Consider the following 22597-nt stretch of genomic DNA (forward strand, 5'->3'; position numbering starts at 1 on the left):
ATTAAAAAAGGTATATCAATTCTGATATAATCATTGTATTATATTAATTTATATATTCAAGTTCTAGTTGAGCTAAGTTAAATTATTTTTAATATAAGTTTAAATCTTATTTTATCAATTTTAAACTAATCTCAAATTAAGTGTTTTTGATTTAATTTGATCTCAAAGTGACCTTGTTCTGTGCAGCCCGCCTTAATTTAAGAGTTTCTTTTATTGAAAAGGCGGTCAGTTGGGTGTAATACTAATGGGCTAGTCCAACAAGTTTGGCCCAAAAATAACAAACTATAAATCCACCAACAGATTCGGGCTGGCCCAACTAGAACTCGGAAAGTATCGAAGCCGACTCAACGAATGAAGGCTGAATTCGGAATCTGATTCGGAACTGATCTCTGCACCGATCGAAGTGGAAGCAGCTGAGAAAATAACAGTTGGGGTTTTGCGATACGAACTAGAAGTAATATGGAAGAGAAGAACAAGAACAAGTACAGTATAATTGTTCCAACTTACAACGAACGCCTCAACATTGCTTTCCTTGTTTATCTCATCTTCAAATATCTCCGGTAAACCAACTCCACGTCCTCTCTGCATCATCGTTTTTTCGAAATAATCGTTTCGTGAGAATTAAGTTCGATTTCGATTTCGATTCTTCTAGGGATTTTGATTTTGAAATAATTGTGGTCGATGATGGGAGTCCTGATGGTACACAAGAAGTTGTTAAAAAATTGCAGCAATTGTATGGAGACGACCGTATTGTAAGCATCATAACAATTACAACTGGATCTTATTGGAACTTTTTTTGGGAGGTAAAAAGTGCTGTCTAATTCTGCTTTTGTGTCTTTGATGGTGCAGCTCTTAAGACCTAGACCAAGGAAACTTGGGTTAGGTGCGTAATTTAATCGACATTATTAATTGTTTTTAGTGTTGAAAAAAAAGAATCTTGATATACTTGTTTGATTTAGGGACGGCTTACGTTCATGGTTTGAAGCATGCTTCAGGAAATTTTGTTGTAATCATGGATGCTGATCTTTCTCACCATGTAAGTGAATGTTTTCTGCTGTGGACTATACTATTTGACAATGTTGAAATGTTATATTGGAGAATACTGAAACCAGATTGACATGGACTTTTAATCTCTGATATATGATTTGGATGTTCTACTTGTTTGACTGCTGGGGAAATTTAACTTACTGTCTTTAATAATAATCATCTGCTAAATGGTTTATAATGTCTAAATTAGAATAAAGTTTACTTTTCTGTTCTTGCGCTGTTCTTAAATTCCATTCATCACGCTATCTTCCTGTGTGTCAGTGACATTTTTTTTTTTTATTTCATTTTGTGGCAGCCCAAGTATTTGCCAAGCTTCATCAAGTAAGAAGCTTTCTTGTCTATATTTATTGTGCTCTTCCATTGTAGCTGAGGATGCCTAATTTCTTGGAGTATTTTTGGTATAATTTAGCAACATCTTTTATTAGGAAACATTTGGAGACTGGAGCAGATATAGTTACTGGAACCCGGTATGTTAAGGGTGGTGGTGTACAGGGGTGGAATCTCATGCGAAAGCTGACAAGTAGGGGAGCTAACGTCCTTGCACACACACTTTTATGGCCTGGTGTATCAGATCTGACTGGATCATTCCGGTACATATATTGGTTTGAAGTATTAAGCTATTCAAAATTTTTTTCACTTTGACAAGTTCAGAACTGACATTTCTTGTTCTTAAAGGCTTTATAGGAAATCGGTGCTTGAAGATGTTATTAGTTCCTGTGTAAGTAAAGGATATGTTTTCCAAATGGAGATGATTGTTCGTGCTTCTAGAAAGGGCTACCACATTGAAGAGGTGAAGTTCTCAATTTCTCTTATGGTGATGTATGCTTGAGAGTGCCTGTAAATCATTTAAAAATGAATGCTAATTTTATAACTTGAATCTATAGAAGCAAAGTTTACAAATATTTTAGAGTTGCAGAATATGCAGATATTGTTGTATTTGTCCACGAACTGTCTTTCTGATTTCCACCTGACCCCAAGCACACACACTCTACATGTACCGATGTACTCTCTATGTATGCATTCCCTTTGACATACTATGTATTCAGTTTGTAGGTGTGTTTAAACAATTTAAAGCGGCTTCTTTAATCTGTGTTTCCTGCATTTCCACAGGTTCCAATTACTTTTGTTGACAGAGTATTCGGAAGTTCAAAGCTTGGAGGATCAGAAATCGTTGAATATCTGAAAGGCCTTCTGTATCTTCTCATCACAACATAAATGCAGTATATCTTGTACAAATCATCTGAAGTATTTCTTATGTATCCCCTCTCTTGTTGCTGTCAAGAATATAGGCTTTTAGTTACAAACAAATCTTGGAATAATTTTTTCACAGAACAGGTGCAAATTTCTTTTTAGTAAAAAAGATCATATAGTCAATTTGATTTTGTTGTGTTATGAATATCATATTATAGTCAGTTTGATTTTGTTGTGTTATGAATATCTTTGTTGCTTTTATTTAGAAAATATCCAGAACTTGGATTTGAAAATAGGGAACAGAGAAAGGATAAGTATACCTGAATAGATTGCTAGTAGTGAAAGCCATAGAACATTCATTCAATCAGATTTCTGTTGAAATTGCAATGAAAACAGATTTGATTCATGAATGAAGTTCAGTCATCCTAAAACATAACCCTAAAAGCAAAAAAAAAGAATCCGTAAAATGAACATTCATATCTTCCTGACTCTACGAGCCCCAGTTTTGCTTTGAGTGTCAATTACAGAATTGAAAGGCAGAGGAGGTTTCTTGTTCTCTTTGGTCATGCTTCTCAGCGTATATCTGGGCTCACTTCTCTCCACAGAATAAGCAGCAGAAACAGACTTCCTCAGACCCTCTAGCTTCTTCGATTCCCTCCTTTTCGAAGACTCAACCGTAACACCAAGTTCATACGGAGTCTTTGCCGTGTCACCTGTTTCATTTTTCTTTCTCTTCAGCCTCTCATTTCTTCGCGCTGAGTAATCTTCATAAAACCTACCCCTTTCAAAGAAAAAACTCGAATTACCAATCAACTCAGTACCCGACCTAGCTTTATTATTGTTATTACCCAATTTACTGTCCCCGAGTTCATCTTGAACCATCTTTGCCAGGGCCTGAAACTCGCAGGAAATTGTGCGGTATTCAGGTCGAAGATCTGATTCTTCAATGTCTGATGCACGGATTAACTTTTGAGATTTCGTCAAAGATCCTGACGTTTGATGCACCATAAAACATTTTAGCTAAAATGAAAGAAAGAAAGAAACATTAAAGAATATTTACCTGGAGGGGTTTGAAGAGAACTTGAGTTTGATCGAAGGACTCGACGTGGTCGAACCCGAATTGGCGACCTAGCCAGCGGAGGCTTGCTATCAGTTTTCATCTTAGACATGGCTGTTTTACATAGAAACTGAACTCTGAAGAAAGAAAGATTGAAAGAAACGTAGTGTATCAGTGAGTGATTCAATTTGGAACATTAAAACAAGGAACATAGAGAGAGAAATTCTCGCCTTTTTGTTGCTTCTCTTTCTGTATCGTTGCCTTTTTCTCTGTCTAAAACTGGTTTTATTAGTGGCCTGAGATGTCCGTTTGAAATTTCAAATGTCAGAGAGCGCTCTCAACGGTTATATCTTTTATCGGACGGCCTAGAATCATTGAAATTTGATAGATTGATCATTTCCGATTAAGTTAAAATATTTTGAGTAAATTATTATTCTCGCCCAAGGTTTAGGAAAAATTCTTTGCAACCCTTAAATTTATTTAAATTTCCAACCAAAACGTAACTTAAAGGATTGTGTGCATCTAAATAATGATCTATTTAATAACTATTTCGCTTTTATGAAATTATTATATTACCCTTAAAAGAGGTCACTAATGATTCTTCTATATATAAATATATATATATATTTAGGGAGATATAATCCCAATTACATTATACATATTCAAGTGTGATTTGATCTAAATTGCACCCACATAAGTGTAATTGTAGTCGCCCTAGCACATGACTGGATTATATGTGATTAAGTTATAATATTTATAAGTCCATTAGTTGAACTAAGCAAGGTGAACAATATTTGAGCTTTGAACAGGCTGAACAAAATTATATTTTAGTAAGATTTTCGGGTTTTGTTCAAGCTCAGGGCTAGAGTGGCCTGAAACTTCACCCTAATCACACCTTTCTTAATCATTACATGCCACCTTGTGTTTCTCTCTCGTTTTAGTTCCCCTGCCTCTTCTCCCTCTACTTCAAAATCCATAACTTAACTCAATTTTACTCTTGAAACGAACTAAGCTTTTCATTTAATTTCACAATTTTGTTACTCTCAAGGTATACAGTTCATCCCTTTCTGTTTAGAGTGGATTCAATCTGGGTTAATTTAATTTAAATTTATAACTCGTTTTACTTATCTATTTGTTGACATTATTTATCTCGTTAATGATTCGATTTATCCCAATAATAATTATCTGATAATATTATATATTAGTTTTATCAAACTCAAAATCAAACTTGATCTGAGTATTATAAAGTTGATTCGAACTTGAAGCAGTCCCTGTCCATCCCTACTCTCCATTGTTTTGTTTTTATTATCTGTTCGTATATTTCTTTGTTTACGCAATGCGATTCTGATAGCTGTACATTTCGTTTAAATTTTGCAGCCTAACGTTTAAAGTGGTGACAGGAGGAGCTTCGTCGTATGCTACAGTGACAGTTTATTATATTGAACGAAGGTCGTTATCAGCTCAACAAAATAATGTATAATCTGAGAGCAAGAGCCGTTCAATACTGCAATAGAAGTGACAAGACGGCGATGTTGATGCCGATTATAATTTAAATTATCACATAATTACCTAATTCATAATTAATCCTCAAACTATCATGCTGTCAATCATTGCGTACCAACTTTCATCATCACAACGTAAACAAATCCTTCTAGATCAGATATTTTAAAGACCGAGTTTCTTTACTTATTTCTTGTTGTATATGGCTTAATCGAATTCTGGGAGAGATGATGATCAGTCAGTGTGGTTTAGAGATGATTTTCATAGATTTGTGATGATAATGGAAATATTAGACTCACGTAGCTCAGTGATCTCATATGGGATTTCCCGGCTTTTTATTCCGCTTAGGTAAATTAAAATTAGATTTGATTTAAATTAAAATTTTCTTCATCTTTTGTCCTTAGGTTGTTTTCTTACATATTCCCCGGAAATTATATGTTTTTGTTTGATATGCTTTGGTTTTTTTGGCTTCCATCATAACATGTCTTAAGTATTAATAATGTAAGATAAAAGGACATCTCCTAATGGGCAATTCAAGTGGGAACCAAAACCTCGCTTTCACGATAAGAAGGAATCTTGGAGACAACTTCAATATGTTGTCGCACCTTCAAGTACTATATTTCTATCTGTCTCCATCTCTTCACATATTATAAAGAGTAAATTACATTTTGCCACCCAATAATTGGCTTAAAAACACTTTTCCTCTTTGATGCTGTAAATAATATTTTTCTTCTAAAATCAAATGATGCTAAAAAAAAAAAAAGTTAATTTTATCATACATAAATTAAAAAAAATAAACTTAAATATTTTAAAAATGATAATTATTCTTATTTACATATTAGAAAACCTGTAATTTCATACTTGTAAAAATTTAGAAATTTTAACACTTATTATTGACTACTGAAATCTTGTCTCACCATCTTCATCACCCCTCCCCATCTCACTAGAAGCTTGCGAAGAAATTGGCATAGTCAGATTTCTTCAATGAATTAATAGTATCGAGTATTCGAGATGAACTCTGACGACTTTGTACCATCATATTTCATCAACAATGGTGGGATGGTAGAAGTCATCGAACAAGTTTTTGACAAAGGTGGTGGTGTAGCTTTTGGAGGAGCTCAATTATTGACAATTTGGTTGGAAAGACGGGGGGAAAGTAAAATAAAGAGAGAGAATGGGGTGTTGTGCAAACTGGACATTGATATTTAAAAAAAAAAATTGTCAATTTTGGGGTGATATAATAATTTTAAAAAATGAAATTATCATGGGTAATAAAAATTTTAAATTTTGATTTTTGGTGAGAAAGAGTTATTTATGTCATAAAGATGGAAAAGGGTTTTTTGGGCCAAACCTTGGGTGGGAAAGTGTGATTTACTCTGTTATAAATTTAGTTGAAGCCCGTTGCATTTTCATCAGCTAGAGAGGTGCAACAATGGAAGTTCATATCATTTCCAGAGAAAATATAAAGCCATCTTCCCCAACCCCTCAACACCTTAAAATCTTCAAGCTTTCCCTTCTGGATCAACTTATCTGTTGTCCATATGCTCCGATCGTCTTCTTCTATGCGATGAATGACTCCACTGCTAGCCATGATCTTGACATCCAAGAAAGATTGGCCTTGCTAAAGACCTCTTTATCAGAAACTTTGACTCGATTTTACCCATTTGCGGGAAAGATGAAAGATGATCTTTCCATCGAATGCAACGATGAAGGTGCTTATTATGTTGAGACTCGGGTTAACTGCTGTGTTGAAGAGTTCCTCAGCCAACCTGACCTCATGTTGCTGCATGAATTCCTTCCTTGCGATCTCATTAATACGAAGGAATTGGCAACTGCAGGAGCTTGCGTGACTAACATTCAAATAAATGTCTTTGATTGTGGTGGCATCGCCGTAGGCGTCTGCATTTCACATAGGATCGTCGATGGTGCCGCTCTGAGCACGTTTCTCAAAGCATGGACTTCAACAGTTCGTGGCTGCGACAAAAAAATATACCCCAACTTGTTTGCTAATTCGCAGCTCTTTCCTGCAAATGATTTGTGGCTTAGAGACACAGCAATGGCGACATGGGGTTGTTTGTTTATAAAAGGTAATTGTATTACAAGGAGATTTGTTTTCGATGCTTCAGCAATAACCACTCTCAAGAACCAGTCCACAAGCTCAACTGTGAAGAATCCCACAAGGGTTGAAGCAGTTTCAGCTTTCATATGGAAGTACACCATGGCTGCTTCAAAAGACAAAAACGGCTCATCATCAAGGCCGTCTTTATTGACCCACTTAGTGAATCTTCGTACAAGAATGGTGCCTCCCATATCAGATTATTCTACAGGGAACCTCCTTTGGCTAGCAGCTGCCGAATGCAGCCCGAATACATACAACCCAGAATTGCATAACTTGGCAGCCAAGATGAGAAGGGCAATATCAAAATTCGATGGTGACTTTGTCAAGACGCTAACGAGTACCCAACAAGGCAACGCTGTAATGTCTGAGTCACTGAAAGAGATGGCCGAGTTTGGGGCCAAAGATGAAGTAGATTATTTTGGATTTAGCAGCTGGTGTAAATTCGGGTTCTATGAAAACGACTTCGGATGGGGGAAGCCAGTATGGGTGAGCAGCGTTGGTTTAAGCAGTCAAGTTTTTATGAACCTCGTCATTCTGGTTGAAACGAAATCTGGTGATGGCATGGAAGCTTGGTTGACTTTGGATGAGAAAGACATGAATATACTTGTAAGCAACCCAGAGTTCCTCAGATTTGCTTCAGTTGATCCGAGTCCTTTGCTAATTTGATGACTTTGGGTTTGAGTCAATATCAAATTGAATCTTGTTTAAGTTTGATTTGGATTATATTTGACCTCATGTAAGACACATATAGATCTAAAAACCCTTATGAATTAGTTGTCTTGGAAACAAATAAATCTATTACTTGAGAAAAATATTAGTTAATCAATAAATTGATAAACGATCAAGAGGATCAAACTGAAATTGATAAATCTATTTTTCAAGTTTCTATTTCATGAAAAGGCCTTTAAAACTGACAATAATACTTATTAAATTACTTTTCCTAGGAGAAAACTATACCAAAACTTGCATATTAAAAAAAAAATCAAAGAGGAGATTCACCCTGATTTCAATCTCAAGAAAAACAAATAATATTAGACTTATATTTTAAGGCATTCTCATGTATGCAATTTGTGTTTAATATTAACAAATTATAATTTATATTATCATTAAACCTATAAAAATGTTTAAATATTTTATTATCAGGTTTTATCTTATAAATATATCTAATCTATTGATCTTCCAATAGATTAAAACAAATAATATTATTTTTATTATCACGTAGTTGGGAGGATATCAAAATTACATTATATAATAATATATCATAGAATTGACTATTCATATTTTAAAATAACAATTAGGTATAGATTTTGATATTATTTTATTTTTAATTTAAAATTATTTAATTATATTATGATATATTATAATTATGACGTTTAAAGTTTTTAATCTAGATATCGTTTGAGGTTGTTAGAGGAAGAAAAATAAATCGTTGTTCGTAAAAAATAGTAGTCAAAGTTAAAAGAAAAAAAACCCTAAGTTTGGTTGGAGGAAGGAGAAATGCTAGTTTTTAAAATTTGAAAACTTTAAATATAAATAAAGTTGTTAGTTTTTTAACTTAAAAGAAAATAAAATCAATTTTATGTTTTTCATTTTTTTATTAAATAACAATTTTACTCTAAATTTTAATGAAGTTTTTTAACGAAATTTTATTCATAAATAAGTGTTTGGATTTTTAAAAATTAAAAAGGATTATTTTAGAGTTTTACTATATCTTGAGTAGGAAATAGTGTTTTCTGCCATAATTTTAATAGTTAGAATATATTTTTTTACTTTATACAAAAATTAATATGTTTTACAGCTCTTAAATTAAATTTCACACCATCCCCGCCGCTTTTCTTCTATTTTCTCAATTGATTTATTTCATTTTGATTAGTTGGGATTAGAGGCGGCAAAGGGCGGCCCAACATGCACAAGGTTATGTCGTGTTGTGCTAAGGGTTGCAGAAATGTGGTTTTTGGCGAGCCATGTTGACTTGTCAAGTCTCGGGCCTTGTAACACAATTCATGACACAACGAACAATGTCGTTGAAGGCTTTTTATGGGTCGATCCGTAAAGATATAATTTTTATTTTTTTAATTATTAATTATTAATATCTGTATATTTTCCTATGATCCCTCAACACAACCCATTTTATTGCAGGTTTTGAAATGACCCACAAATTTACGGGTCTACTTACCTATACAACCCACTGCCACCTTTAATTGAACTGTAAAAGAATGGAATAATTCTTTGCTTAAAATGGAGGGCAAATTACAATATCTCAAAGCGAGCCACAAGAAATCAACACATTTACTCATATGATTACACCTTTTGACATTTGATATGTTACAATGCAAGCATAAAAATCACAATCTTATGTTTCACGATTTTTTTATTTTTTATTTTTAATTCTTTTTCACTTTTGTAGGTTATTGATGTGATCTTTGCTCAAAATTGAAAGCAGAAAATTTTACAAAAAAGTGAAATGATTAATAAATTAAGATACTTTTTATAACAGTAGACAATTTAGGCAAGTGGTCTAAGGCGTCATATTTAAGCTCTGATCCGAAAGGTTTTAGCCATAAGGTTATTCAAATTTAGCTTAATTCGATTTGTATCTATCTATATTAATTATATTTTTTTTTTCATGATGAAGCATTTGTTTAAGATAGGAAATCGAAATTTGAATTAAGGGTATTTAGACTTGGCTTAATTTGATTTGTATCCATCTATATTAATTATGCTTTTCATGATGAGTCGCTTGTCTAAGATCAGAAATCAAAACTCGAACCAAGACTATTCAGATTTGGGTCTATTCCATCTACATCTATTATATTAATTATGTTTTTCTTGATGGAGCTTTTATTTAAGACCGGAAATCAAACCTATTGTGTGGGCAATTAACAATTGGTCAATTTGAGTCAATTTGATCTTGAATGAAAAATCAACTTTCAAATTGAGTTTAGTTGACTCATAATTTGTGAGAAGGCAATTTTGTTTTTCTTTTGATAAAGATTTTTGTGTTTTTTCTATAAAACTTTTGTCAAAGCCTAAAAAAGTAGACTTATTTTATCGACAATTGACTATAGAAATAGATTTAAACTAATCCAAAATTCAAAACAAAAATTAGTTTGAGATTTAGTAAAATTTTTTAATGTAAATACAGAAAAATAGATAAAAAGATAAAAAAATTGTAAAAAAAAATTAGGAAGATAAACTCCAATAAAATAACATCAACAAGAAACCGAGCTTCAACTAAAATTTGTTAGGTTTAAATTTGACATATTCAAATTAAATAATGATCTAAATTCAATCCAACTTTCACCTCTGATCGGTGGTTAGGTGATGGATGCAAGACTAATTGTACACTAAAAAGTCATTTGGGATACGCATAGGCGAGTAGCTGCCGTTACCACATTCTCCATTTCTATAAGGCCAAAGCACTATTTCCCACCCAAAGTATGTGTTTTTTCTAAGTTTCTCCCAATTAACTTTGAAAATACCATTTACCCACCCGTGGCCCTTTAAAATTAACAGTTTTAAGGGTAAAATCGTCATTTTGTCTGTATTATTAAAAATAAACGTAAATTTGATTTTATTTTTCTCCCTAAACCCTAAAAACTAACAATTTTTCCAACCCAAGTTTTAAAAAACTACATTTTCCCCCCTAAGGTTTTCAATTTTCTGAGTTAGTTTTCTGACGTTGTTTCTTCCTCTCCAATGACCTCCAGACGACTCATCTTCCTCTTTGACGTTGTCTCCTTCTGGCAATTATGCTAGGCACAATCGTCGACTCGTCTTCATCTCGATGAAGACGAATTGTCTTCGTCTAGAGACGAAGACGAGGTCTTCGTCGACGAGGAGTCTTCGTCATCGATGAAGACCTCGTCTTCATCCGTCGTCTTCATCGACGACAGTTCCTAGGACAACTACAGGAAGGAGGCCGTGTTGGAGAGGAAGATGAGTCGTTTGGAGGTCGTCGGAGAGGAAGAAACGACATCGAAAAACTAACTCAGAAAATTGAAAACTCTAGGGGGGAAAATACAATTTTTTAAAATTTAGATTGAAAAAATTGTTAGTTTTAAGGGTTTATGAGGGAAAATAAAATCAAATTTAAGTTCATTTTTAATAATACAGACAAAATGACGATTTTACCCTTAAAACCATTAATTTTAACCGATCACGAATAGATAAATGATATTTTTATAGTTAATAGAGAAAAACTTGAGAAAAACGCATACTTTGGGTGGGAAATACTCCTTTGGCCTTTCTATAACCATATTTTACTTGGAATTGATCTACATTTGAATCTACTTTTATTATAAAAAAGAGAAAAATACATTAAAATTGTATCTGAAGTTCACCCCCACATTTCCTCTACCAACAAGCAATCATTTTTGTCCCTTGTTTATCTGTTGCCATGTGTCTACCCAATTAATTCAAATCTTTAAAAATTAGTTCTAAATAAATAAGAGGAATCTGATTCAAAATAATTTAATTTTAAATTTAATATATATTAATTTAAATTTAAATATTCAGATCAATTAAAATTTGAACTTAATTGTTGCATCCAATTTGATTTCAAACACGAACAAGTCTGATGGAATCCAAACTTTGGTGCTCATCCGAAATTTAGTAATTAAATTTTCCAAATATAAATAATTTATGAAAGGTCAAATCAAATTAGTTAAAAATAAATTGACAAAAATACAGTAACTACTAATAAAATAAAAAGGCCAAAAACAGAGTGCCAGCTCAGCTCAGCTCACGCTTACGCTGACGCTCTTCTTCTCTCTCAGACTTCTTCAAAGCTTAGCTTTGCCTTCCTTCCTGATTGAATCACATCTAAAACGCTGCGTATAATGGAATGAATTCAATTCATTGCCTCTTCACTTCACACAACACAGAAATGGCTTCTCAGCGCCGCCGTCATCACTACCACCACCACAACAACAACCTCTTCCGTCTTCTCCTCCCTGTCATCTCCGCCATTTTCGTACTTCTTTTCGTTCTCTTCCTTCTTCTCTCCATTCTGGCTCCTTCTCCCACCGATTCCGATCAGCTCCGTCACAGCACCAGCCACGTATCGGTGGCATTTCATTCCTTTCAAATTTTCAAATAATTAATTTTATATTGGTATCTCCTGCTTCAGTACACGTGACGATTTCTGATGCTCATTTTTCAAATTCTTTATGCAGTCGACGCTGATTGATGATTCAAATGGAGTAACTGTTTTCCGTGTTCCGGTTAGGGATTTATATTTGAATTAGTAATTAATAATAAAAAAATGTTTTTTAGGGTTTCTTTTATCTTGGTTTCCTTATGATGAGACTGTTTTGTTTGTTTTTGAGGACCAGAAAGATGGTGGCTCTTTAGATCGTGATATTTGGAGCTCAAGAAATGCCCAATATTATCATGGATGCAGTGATTCTAGCAAGAAGTTTGCAAGTGGGTATTAGTTTTTAATTTTTATGTATTGCGATTTTAGATTCAAATTTATGGAACTATTACTGGTATGGTTTAATTTGATTTCCTATACATTAAGGTGAACTGTGTTGATCGTATTGCAGAGGCTGAAGACATAACTTGTCCTAATAGATACCTGGCAATAGCTGCTAGTGGGGGCTTGAATCAGCAGCGAACTGGGGTAACTTTATATGATCCAATACAGTGAACATGTGTTCTGTTGGTTGATTTGGTAATTGATACTAAGTCAAATGAGTGATTATTCGGGAAGAACGCTAAGCTATTTTATACTATTTACTTATGAATGAAGGAAATGTTTTGAGGCCCTATTGGTCATGATATTCTTTAGTTTATTAATGTTGAAGAACCCTTATTTCAGTTACTATCATGTTTTCACCTTTGTTTGGTCAATAGTTATTTTTCCCCATAACACTTGTCTTAGACTGAAGAATCAGGCCTGCTGAGTTGTGCCATAAAGCAACCAATGTTGTTTGATCTAGCAACATTGTTCGATTCATAATGCTGTCATATTACTACAATTACCAAACATTTTGTTGTTGCATGTACTCTTGATATTACAGAATAGATTATAAACTGTTTATTGTCGGTGTCAAACTTACTAAGCATAGTTGGCAGATTGTAGATGCGGTTGTTGCTGCCCGGATTTTGAATGCTACTCTTGTTATTCCAAAGCTGGACCAGAAGTCTTTCTGGAAGGATGCTAGGTTAGCCCTCATATATTGTGCCAATACCTTTTGAATTTGCTGTTTTTTTAAAGGTTTATAAAAGATTGTCTGATTGCTAGTAGCCATCGGTATCAAATAACTGGTTTTTTATTTTTTTACCTCGTGCAGTAACTTTTCGGAGATTTTTGATGTTGATTGGTTTATATCATTCTTGTCAAAAGATGTAAAAATTATAAAGCAACTTCCAAAGAAGGGAGGGAAAACTTTGACTACTTATAACATGCGTGTTCCAAGGAAGTGTAATGAAAGATGTTATCAGAAGCGTGTATTACCAGTTCTTTTGAAAAGGCATGTAAGTTTCAGTTCTCTATAACTTATTTTAATGGCTTATATACACTATGCTTTATATTGTTGCATTGATGCTAACAAGTTTACTCCAGATATTCTTCTATTTCCTGACTTCAATTTTAGCGTTAGTGTTTCTGTTTGTATATATTTACTTATTGACTCTCAACATTTAGGGATTTTAATGCATTAATGTAGCAATCATTTAGCTCTTTGATGTAGTTGTTGCACTCTTTCTTCTCAGTTTATTTTTGAATAGCCACCAATTTTTCAAAATAACATTTTGATCTTCATTACAGGTAGTTCAGCTGTCCAAGTTTGATTATAGACTCTCGAATAGGTTGGATACAGATTTGCAAAAGTTGAGATGTAGGGTTAACTACCATGCTTTAAGTTTTACTGATCCTATTCATGAAATGGGTGAAAAACTGGTCCAACGAATGAGGTTGAGGAGCAAACATTTTATTGCCTTGCATCTAAGGTAGATTCATAAATCTTTTGTAGCTGGTTACTGTTGGAACCTAATGACTGATAAACTTGTTCTTGTTGTACTTTAGTTTCCCAGCAATGGAATTTACATTCATTACTAGTTTCTTGATGCAACTGAATGGTTTTTCTTACAGGTTTGAACCTGACATGCTTGCATTCTCAGGATGCTATTATGGTGGAGGTGATAAGGAGAGAAAAGAACTTGGTGCGATCCGTAAAAGGTGGAAAACTTTACATGTAAGGCAAACAAAACTGAACCCTGATTTTAATTTGATCATCTTGTCATTTCAGTCAGTTTGCAAAAAGTAATCTCTTTACCCTATGTAATAGATATTTTTTAAATCCTTTGAAAGATTTGAGTTCTCTCAGAGAGAAGAAAAATCTCAGTATTATTTTCTCTACGGTGTGAATTTCACTAGGGGCCCTGTATGTTGGTCCAATACAGATCTTGCATATGAAATATGATAAAAATTGTTTTCAACTGATTTCAGATCAGCAACCCTGATAAGGAAAGGCGGCATGGGAAATGCCCGCTTACTCCACTAGAAGTTGGTCTAATGCTTCGAGCACTTGGATATGGCAGTGATGTTCATATCTACGTTGCTTCTGGTGAAGTATATGGAGGGGAAGAGACATTGGCACCTTTAAAAGCACTTTTTCCACACTTCCATTCAAAAGAGACTATAGCAACAAAAGACGAGTTGGAACCATTTTCTCGATTCTCATCTCGAATGGCTGCATTAGATTTTATTGTTTGTGATGAAAGTGATGTATTTGTTACCAATAACAATGGTAATATGGCTAGAATATTAGCTGGAAGAAGGTATACATTTTTTCTTCCCCCTGTATTTTTTTAATTCTTCTAACTGGAGGCCAGCTTTTTTAATTGTTTTCTGTTGTTTGCAGGAAATATTTTGGGCACAAACCCACCATTCGTCCAAATGCTAAAAAACTCTATCGGTTGTTCTTAAACCAGACCAACACAACATGGGAAGTATTTGCCTCCAAAGTTCGTAGTTACCAGAGAGGCTTCATGGGGGAACCAAATGAGGTAAGGCCAGGCAGGGGTGAGTTTCATGAGAATCCAGCCTGCTGCATTTGTGAAGATACTGTGCTCAAGGCAAAGAATGATTCTTTACCTAGAAAAGTTGGAAAGGGGATGGAGCACACTGAATCTAAAAAAGATGATATTATAAGTGACGATCAGAATGATGATGATGATGAACTGGGATTCTCTGATATGGATGACGATGAAGATGAAAGAGGCATTCCAGAGAAGGGTCTCTATGATGGAACAGCTTTGGATTATGATGCAGTCACCACCTCTGAGGAGCCTGAGCTGGAAGAAATGCTTTCAGACTAAACGGTTTTTGGCTCAATCTGTTACTTTCAGGAGATTTCTTGCCATCCTTCTGTCCCCTTCAGAAATTTTGCAGCTCTAGCCAAAATGTTTTAACCGTCCTTCAGGAACTTGATACTGTACATGAGAACATTGGAATGGAGAATGAAAAGAGGCATTTACGGATGATATGTGGAATATTAGATATTTGACAGCGAGCAAATTAATCAATCTCAAAGGATAATTTTATAAGTCATGCCAATGGACATTTGGTCTGGAATGGAATCTACTGAAGTGTTTTATTCCCTTTTGCGGCTCAGATCAAAGATGGTTGATGGTAGACAAATTTTGGAACCAAGGTATGAACTGCAGAATAGGATTGTACCAAGGCCTCTTTTTTTCTGGAAATGAAAAAAATAGTTTTTATAATAATGGATTGTTCGCAAAGCTGGTTTCAGGATTGCATCATTTCTGCCCCATTTTCATGGAATTGAATCGGAACTTCAACTGTATTTTATGTTAGAAACATTATGGAAAGTAGAATGATAGGAAACAAAAAATTTCAAAGATCATTTAATATATATATTTTTTAAAATTTCTTCTAAATAACTTAAGTTCATATTGATTTTGCTTTATCCGTGAGTTGCAGTTCTTTTGTATATTTATTTTTGAGAAGTTGAAGGAATTGTGGTACATTCCTGTATGAGATGTAATTATCATCTGTTTGTAGCTATATTTTAGATCAACAGCAGTTATGGTGAACAAAATAATTCTAAATTTAGTGTTTTCATGCAAGCTCTCTCTCTCTTTTTTCTTTTAATTTGGGAAATGGAATCCAAATTATATTCGGAATTTAATTTATAAACCAATTCTACAGGTGGATTTAAGTTGGAGCGAATCTAAATAAGAGACAGTTTGAGATTGCTTAAATCTAGAATGCCTAGTTTAAGATTAAGTTTTACTCATTTATTTGCCAAAGAAAAAAAAAAAATTTAGATGAAAAGAATAATTGTCGATGAGATGAGTTTTGGTGCAGCTAGGGTTTGAGTCAAGTTGAACATCGATATGAGTTTGAGCAGTTTGGATTGAATTGACCTGAGTGATTCTAAATTAAACATTTACAAGGGATTTAAGTTTGAAAGGCAAGGTTCGAGGAAATTCAGAAAAAAAATTGTCAAGAAATACAAGTCTGTTAAGTTCAAATGACCTTTTTTTTTAAAAGAAAATCGGAGAGATTAGAGAGGGCGAGACAAAAAATTATTGGTAAATATGGGTTTGTAATTTGGGTCAGGAAATTTATAGATTTACAAATGGATTTATATCGAAAATAGAACAATGTTTCCCTTGTGATAGAGCTTGAAGAATTTATTGATTAGCAACCTAATTTAGTGCGTGCTTTATAGGTGATCTAATTAGGGTTAGATTCTATATCTATTGAATTCAAACATAATCTAATATGAGATTAACAAAATTTTAAAACATATTCATTTAAAATTAATACAAGATCAAAATATTAAAATTCAAATTACATTAACAGATAATCTAACTTTATACAAACTAACACAAATTTAAATGTTTAAATCGATTTGAAATTTAATCAATTCAATCTTAATCCAAATAAAATTCAACTGTAAAACTCTCATCTCAACCTAAAAAGAAGCGCGAAGTTGTGATAATAAATTCACATTGCCCTAAAGGTTATCAAAGCTTAAAATGAACGAATTAATTATTAAACAAACGAATTGAACAGAAATTCACAAGTGTATTTCCACCCATATGATTGCTTTTAAATAGTTTTTGAACGTCTAAAAATAAAACAAAATAATGAGACTAATTATTATCATCTGTAGAAGTTGACGGCCCAAAGTCTAGATTTGGGTAGACACCAGGTGGCCTCTCCCGGGGAGTGATTGATAGCAATTGGCTTGAATCACCAACAACATCAGCCCATCCGTAGTGAGGTTCAGCCCTTCAAGAAAACAATGAACAAATGAACCAGATTTTAGCCCACAGCACGCAGCATAAAAAGTAAGGGTGATTTTGATCTGAGCCCAGTTTGGAACTGGTTTAAATTCAACTGAATCTATAATGCCCAGCCTGAACTAGAACTCGTTTAAGCATATACATAATATCACCAGAGGACTGTCAGTGGAATGAATATTATTATTGAATGAATAACAAACTGATCTCAATCTGAGTTGCAGAGTTAGAGTGTCAGCTCAAGATCAGTTTGAACCAAATTATGGATACGAGTCTGGCTATCTCAAATCAGATCCACATCCACCATTGTAAAAGACCAGATTTAACCCATGACGAACAGTACAAAAAACATATTCTTACTCATAATAGGTTTCCTCATCCACAACGATATCCCAGCTTTCACCTGTGGTGCTTCTGCCATATTTGTGAACTTTCCTGGCATAGAGAAAAATGACCATTCAATTTCACCTCTTAAACACATGCAAGAACAGGATGATGTTGTTAACTAAAAATGATCTTTAATCTATTTCATACCCGTTTCCAAAATGTTCCTCTCCCCATGTTCTTGACCAACCTAGTAGACATAAGATAAAGTAAATTCTTAGTTAAAGGCCTAACATAAATATCTCAGTGTATGTTTTATTTAGGCAAATGCATGATCATTTCATATAAACCAATATGCACATCACTGCAAAATGAAAAAATAAGACTATGTGTTTTAACAATGAATACTAATTTGTGTATTAAAGATAATGTATTACTATATATAATTAAGTGATTTTGAATTAAGAATAAAGTAATATTTAATCACAATGTCACATATCATCATTACTATACAAATCAATATTCATTTTTAGTGCACATAATAAAACTCAAAAAGAAAAAAGAATTCTTAATTATAATTAATTGTATGACATCTTAAAATTTTTTAATGATAATGACTCAATAAGAGAGTCAATCATGAAACCTTTTAGAGTAATAACCACCATAAAAGTTGAACTAAAAATATATCCTATCAAGTATGATAAGAATGCTTCAATTGCATCATGAATGTCAACAAATATGTTTTTTAGAGGTAAGTAAATATTGACAATGTCAACACTAGTGATAGACTATGTAATTATTATATACTCTCTAATCATGATAAATAAAACCATTAGTTATCACTGAGTTCTTCCACCCATGCATTTTACTAAGATCATTAGAAGAAACTCTAGACAAATGCTAGAAAAGAATATAGATGAAATGTCATCAAAATAACATATGTAAATAGATGGAAGAAAAAGGATGAGGCGTACGTTCACCACTCGGAGATACATGCCATGTCTCCCCTTGACGCGAACCAATGCCAGCAAAGAACTTCTCTTCCCACTTATCTCCCCATTTGGTTCCCAATTCAGTTTCAGCCCATTTATCTGTCCTGAGGAATAGAAAATATAAATTAAGTGAAACTACAAGAAATTCAAGTTGGGAAACTTAGACTACACAAAAAGTAATGGCAGACTAATTTAGCAAGTCCTACAACACACCTTATATAAATATTAGATTCAGAAATATTCTACATCCTACCACAAGACAGGTGTGCTAAACTGTAAACAAATGTAACATCTAAATTTTCAAAGCATGCTTGAGTAACCAACATCACATGACAAGCCTACTGATGTATATAGAGTACATAACTTGTGGAAAGCAAATACAGGTCTAAAGGACAGCTCATAACCATTTGAGAACAGATCCTCTTCCATCATAATGCTCTCCCCACTTCTCCCACCAGGACTGTTCATTCAGTCTACCATACTTATGTGCCCCTTTCTCAGTCCAACCTTTAGCATCATACTTTTCCCACCTGAGTCCAAAATAAAATGTTTTACCAATATAGCAAATCAACAGTGTTGTTAATGTATACTTGTAATAATTATACAGTAAAATTGGCTTACCATTTCTCATACCATCCAGCATTTTCAGTGCCTGATTTGGCCTGTTTCTGAGCACTTCTCTCTATCCTTGCTAAATTGCTATAGTTTCAAAAACATTAAAAGGAACTAAAATAAAAAATTTGGGTACAGAGTAAAGTGAAAAAATTTTAGTTCAGATTTGATAACAGGAAAGTAAGGATATGCCGTTATCTTTTACTGCAGATGATAAAAGTAGAAAAAGACCTCCATTCATCTTGATGAAGCACTTCTTGCCATGTTTCCCACCATGAATCACCTTCAGCATTTCTTCCAGATTTCTCCACACCTATGGAATGTGTACACTTCCTTGAGCGAGGATCTAAGTTTCAATTGTAAGCCGCCAAACAGTAAAAGCCTAGGTTTTGTAAACTGGTTCATCAAATTTTGCTAATATGACTTTGAATTCATTTGCATATGAAAACTGTTGATTTTTATGGCATTACTCTAGTCAAGGTTATGATAAAATGTGTTTCACAGTTTGTAAGTACTTTTCAGCAAAGTATCTTATTAGAGTTCCATAGCATTTTAAGCAGAAATGACTAAATGACATGCATGCAACAGCTGGCTATCTGGTAAAAAATGTTTCGTCATATTTTGGTATTGAAAAGAATTTATAGAAAACAACAGCAGGTAAAATTAGAAAAAGCATTTCTGATTTGGATAAAATTGAAACAGCTTTGAGCTTTTCCATTTTCTTAATAGTTGTCTGTGGTGGGTTTTCTAGGATAAAATGTTGGAATAACAAGGTAAGTAATATACCTAGCTCTTTGTATCCCGTCCAGTCACTTTTCTCCCACCACTGTCAAGGAGATCAATAAATCCAATTAAATGCATCTACCTGGGATGATACTTAATGGAGTTATAAAAACAATGTCAATGTCACAGGATATCAAGACAGTCCACTATGCAGAAGCATATGAACCAGTGGCTAAACCAAATCAAATAATAGATGGTAATGCACTAAAAAATTAAAATTCAACAAGATTGAAGACTTAAAAGGGGCTAAATTCCACTTAAAACAGAAAAAAACAGCTGAACAAAACATTTATAAAAGAGAAACAAGGGAGCCTTGGCATCCATTAAACATAGCAGAGCAACTATAACCATAAACTATTATCCAATTTGCCACATACCCGATATCAACAGCACTCAAACATTCAAATTTCATATGATTAACCGGTAGCATACCATTTCCTTCCATTCAGAGGAACTATCATGGGACTGACCTCCCATTCTTGTCCATCTACATCGGTATCCATTCTCGCCCAGGTCCTCCCCACTTTCTCTATACCAAGTACTTCCATCTTCATTAGTGCCAGACTCATTAACATTTTCATTTAACAAATTGATGCCCCAGTCCTTCTCATTTGCAATACCCGTGTCTACAATGAAACATAATAAATGAACCCAACATCTTCTATTAGAGATACTAAAAACCATCACATGTTACAACTTCAATAATCCGGCAGCGTAGCATGTATGGAGGTATGCAATTATAGTAAATCATCACATCACTTAATTACATGATTCAGTCAGTTTGAATATGTAAGTTAAAAAAGGATTGTTTGTGTACAATTTTATTCAAACCGAATGTCCCATGGATGATTTTCATGTCTTGAAAATCAACTCGTTTGGTTTATATTTATCAAGTTTCATGCCTCAATCAATTGCTCCATAAGCCAAAATTTTAATACCTCTTTTCGGCGGACTGTCACGAGACTGTGGGCCCGAATTCCTTGGGGTACAAGGACGAGAAAATTTTTCTACTTTTGAAGCAAAACGAGATCTGCAAAACACAATGATAATTCAAAACATCAATCACAACGCTGACAAAGAGAAATGATCATTATAATAGTTTAGAATCATGTCTATTGACTTACTGAGCAGAAGCAAAGGGCAATGCTGACGAGGAGGCTTGAATTCGGACTCTATGAGAAGCCTTCTCCCCACTCCTTCGTGAACACCCGCTGATTCTCCGAATCGGGACAACCGAATCAGAGCAACAACAACTAATCCGAGCCACTGGGTTTCTAACAAAACAAACTCTCTTCCACTTCCTCAACTCTTTGAATTCTCCATTGTCACTGTTATTAAGCAAACAAGAGACATCCCTCAGTCTGAAATCGAGCTGAGCAGTAGAAGTAGCCGCCGCCATTGATCACGAAAATGCCATAAAAATATAATGAAACAGAATTCATAGATTGTTTATTTATAGAAAAAAAAACAAAAATAAAAAAATGAGCCAATGGGAAAAGAAGAGGGAATCTCGGGGAATCCTTGTGTTGGGTACATTTTGAAGAAGAGGGGACTTTTGAAGCTCCTTCAAAGTAGACAAGAAATGGAAAGAGTTTTGAGTTTGAATTTGAATTTGAATTGAGAGAGAGAGATCAGATCGGTTAGCGGTTTGTGTGGCGACGTACGGCGCCTGCGGCCTGCGAAACCTGGGAATTAATTGTAATACACGTCAGCAGATAGGTCCCACTTGTATTTTGTATCGTTATGCTATTTTGGTTTAACACGTGTCCAATTTGAAGCCGTTCGTTTTTTTAAATTTTTATATTTTGAATAAAATAGTATTGAAAACCCAAAAGGCTGAATAACGTTTTCGCATTTTCCGGTCTTTTATTTTTAAAAATTTTATTGAGCTATTTATGAATGGTAAAGTTTATCGGTTTTAAAAATAAAATTATTATTTTATTTATAATATTAAAAATAATTTTTAATTTTTATTTTTTTTAAATTTTAAAAAATAATAATTTTTATTTAGATCAAATTTTAAAGTATCACTTTTAATAAAATTATTAAACCCTAAAAAGTAATATTTTTTCCCTTACAGTTTAATTTTAATATTCAGTCACTTTCTCCATCACCATCTACAGTGATTTCTCCCTCTTGACGATTCATTTTCTTCCGATAGTTTACCTCAGCATCTATTCTCTCTCTGATAACCGTGCATCGCTTTTCTAAAAAGATAATTATCTTCTCAAATAAATATGAGATATTTAGTCTTTATCATAAAAGATGAAGAATTTCATCTTTTTAATTTAAATAGTCAGTTAAAGGAGGGAGAAATGATAAGAGAGACACTGTTGGAGGATGAGGAGGCATCGAGAGAGAGAGGCAACTGCCAATGGCATCAGAGATATCGTTGAAAATTAAAAACTAAACCCTAGGGGAGAGAATATTGTTCTTTACTACTTGACTTACAAGATAAATTGTTTGTTTTTAGGGTTTAGGGAGATGAGAGAAAGAAATAAAACTTTAATTGGTTAGAATTTTATTAACTTTAATCATTTATGAGTGGGTAAATGATATTTTTATAATAAAAGAGTAATAACTTAGGAGATCAACAAACTTTGGCTGGGAATTAATCCTTTTCGGCTATTTGAAATTATAGGTTGGAGTCCTGCTCACAGTCAGTTATAAAATGTAAACCCTAAAAAA

The 22597-nt window shown here is 33.6% G+C and overlaps 5 protein-coding genes across 7 annotated transcripts; 3 read left to right on the forward strand and 2 right to left on the reverse strand.

Moving 5' to 3' along the window:
- Positions 1-357: 357 nt before the first annotated feature.
- LOC123202627 (dolichol-phosphate mannosyltransferase subunit 1-like) lies at positions 358-2426 on the forward strand. The gene is made up of 8 exons (XM_044618594.1): positions 358-560; positions 653-752; positions 850-883; positions 960-1036; positions 1343-1368; positions 1473-1637; positions 1723-1837; positions 2158-2426. The coding sequence occupies exons 1-8, from the start codon at positions 460-462 to the stop codon at positions 2260-2262; spliced, it is 723 nt and encodes a 240-aa protein (XP_044474529.1). The 5' UTR covers positions 358-459; the 3' UTR covers positions 2263-2426.
- Positions 2427-2571: 145 nt separating this feature from the next.
- On the reverse strand, positions 2572-3653 carry LOC123202628. 2 transcript variants are annotated; one of them, XM_044618596.1, is made up of 3 exons: positions 3526-3653; positions 3299-3432; positions 2572-3188 (listed from the first exon to the last, which is right to left on the reverse strand). In XM_044618596.1, the coding sequence occupies exons 2-3, from the start codon at positions 3405-3407 to the stop codon at positions 2713-2715; spliced, it is 585 nt and encodes a 194-aa protein (XP_044474531.1). In that variant the 5' UTR covers positions 3408-3432; positions 3526-3653; the 3' UTR covers positions 2572-2712. The 2 variants fall into 2 exon arrangements, with proteins under 2 accessions (XP_044474531.1, XP_044474530.1); XM_044618595.1 differs by having other exon boundaries at positions 2572-3227.
- Positions 3654-6206: 2553 nt separating this feature from the next.
- On the forward strand, positions 6207-7736 carry LOC123203683 (stemmadenine O-acetyltransferase-like). The gene has a single exon (XM_044620128.1). It carries the CDS (start codon positions 6228-6230, stop codon positions 7578-7580), a length of 1353 nt encoding a protein of 450 aa, XP_044476063.1. The 5' UTR covers positions 6207-6227; the 3' UTR covers positions 7581-7736.
- A 3902-nt stretch (positions 7737-11638) lies between these two features.
- Positions 11639-16013, forward strand: LOC123203716 (O-fucosyltransferase 16-like). 2 transcript variants are annotated; one of them, XM_044620164.1, is made up of 10 exons: positions 11639-11976; positions 12092-12139; positions 12251-12341; positions 12464-12540; positions 12996-13084; positions 13214-13397; positions 13690-13871; positions 14014-14116; positions 14371-14702; positions 14786-16013. In XM_044620164.1, the coding sequence occupies exons 1-10, from the start codon at positions 11761-11763 to the stop codon at positions 15240-15242; spliced, it is 1779 nt and encodes a 592-aa protein (XP_044476099.1). In that variant the 5' UTR covers positions 11639-11760; the 3' UTR covers positions 15243-16013. The 2 variants fall into 2 exon arrangements, with proteins under 2 accessions (XP_044476099.1, XP_044476098.1); XM_044620163.1 differs by having other exon boundaries at positions 11640-11982.
- Positions 16014-16926: 913 nt separating this feature from the next.
- On the reverse strand, positions 16927-21569 carry LOC123202948. Its single transcript, XM_044619096.1, has 11 exons — positions 21034-21569; positions 20848-20939; positions 20342-20535; positions 19913-19952; positions 19358-19439; positions 19136-19213; positions 18919-19044; positions 18497-18618; positions 17733-17772; positions 17559-17633; positions 16927-17187 (listed from the first exon to the last, which is right to left on the reverse strand). The coding sequence occupies exons 1-11, from the start codon at positions 21306-21308 to the stop codon at positions 17049-17051; spliced, it is 1263 nt and encodes a 420-aa protein (XP_044475031.1). The 5' UTR covers positions 21309-21569; the 3' UTR covers positions 16927-17048.
- Between the last annotated feature and the right edge of the window lie 1028 nt (positions 21570-22597).

Source organism: Mangifera indica, chromosome 19 (assembly GCF_011075055.1).
Source record: "Mangifera indica cultivar Alphonso chromosome 19, CATAS_Mindica_2.1, whole genome shotgun sequence".
Taxonomy (NCBI): Eukaryota; Viridiplantae; Streptophyta; class Magnoliopsida; order Sapindales; family Anacardiaceae; genus Mangifera; species Mangifera indica.

Bases quoted from the DNA above. Each gene is read 5' to 3' on its own strand.
- LOC123202628 (XM_044618595.1), bottom strand. From the start codon at position 3,407: ATGTCTAAGATGAAAACTGATAGCAAGCCTCCGCTGGCTAGGTCGCCA. The intron at 3,228-3,298 runs GTAAATATTCTT...ATCAAACGTCAG, and splicing joins TTCTCTTCAAACCCCTCCAG to GATCTTTGACGAAATCTCAA.
- LOC123202948 (XM_044619096.1), bottom strand. From the start codon at position 21,308: ATGGCGGCGGCTACTTCTACTGCTCAGCTCGATTTCAGACTGAGGGAT. The intron at 20,536-20,847 runs GTATTAAAATTT...GTTTCATTGTAG, and splicing joins TGACAGTCCGCCGAAAAGAG to ACACGGGTATTGCAAATGAG. The intron at 19,045-19,135 runs GTAAGCCAATTT...TTTTGGACTCAG, and splicing joins GCTGGATGGTATGAGAAATG to GTGGGAAAAGTATGATGCTA.
- LOC123203683 (XM_044620128.1), top strand. From the start codon at position 6,228: ATGGAAGTTCATATCATTTCCAGAGAAAATATAAAGCCATCTTCCCCA.
- LOC123202627 (XM_044618594.1), top strand. From the start codon at position 460: ATGGAAGAGAAGAACAAGAACAAGTACAGTATAATTGTTCCAACTTAC. The intron at 753-849 runs GTAAGCATCATA...TTGATGGTGCAG, and splicing joins TGTATGGAGACGACCGTATT to CTCTTAAGACCTAGACCAAG. The intron at 884-959 runs GTGCGTAATTTA...TGTTTGATTTAG, and splicing joins ACCAAGGAAACTTGGGTTAG to GGACGGCTTACGTTCATGGT.
- LOC123203716 (XM_044620163.1), top strand. From the start codon at position 11,761: ATGAATTCAATTCATTGCCTCTTCACTTCACACAACACAGAAATGGCT. The intron at 13,398-13,689 runs GTAAGTTTCAGT...TCTTCATTACAG, and splicing joins CAGTTCTTTTGAAAAGGCAT to GTAGTTCAGCTGTCCAAGTT. The intron at 14,117-14,370 runs GTAAGGCAAACA...AACTGATTTCAG, and splicing joins AAAGGTGGAAAACTTTACAT to ATCAGCAACCCTGATAAGGA.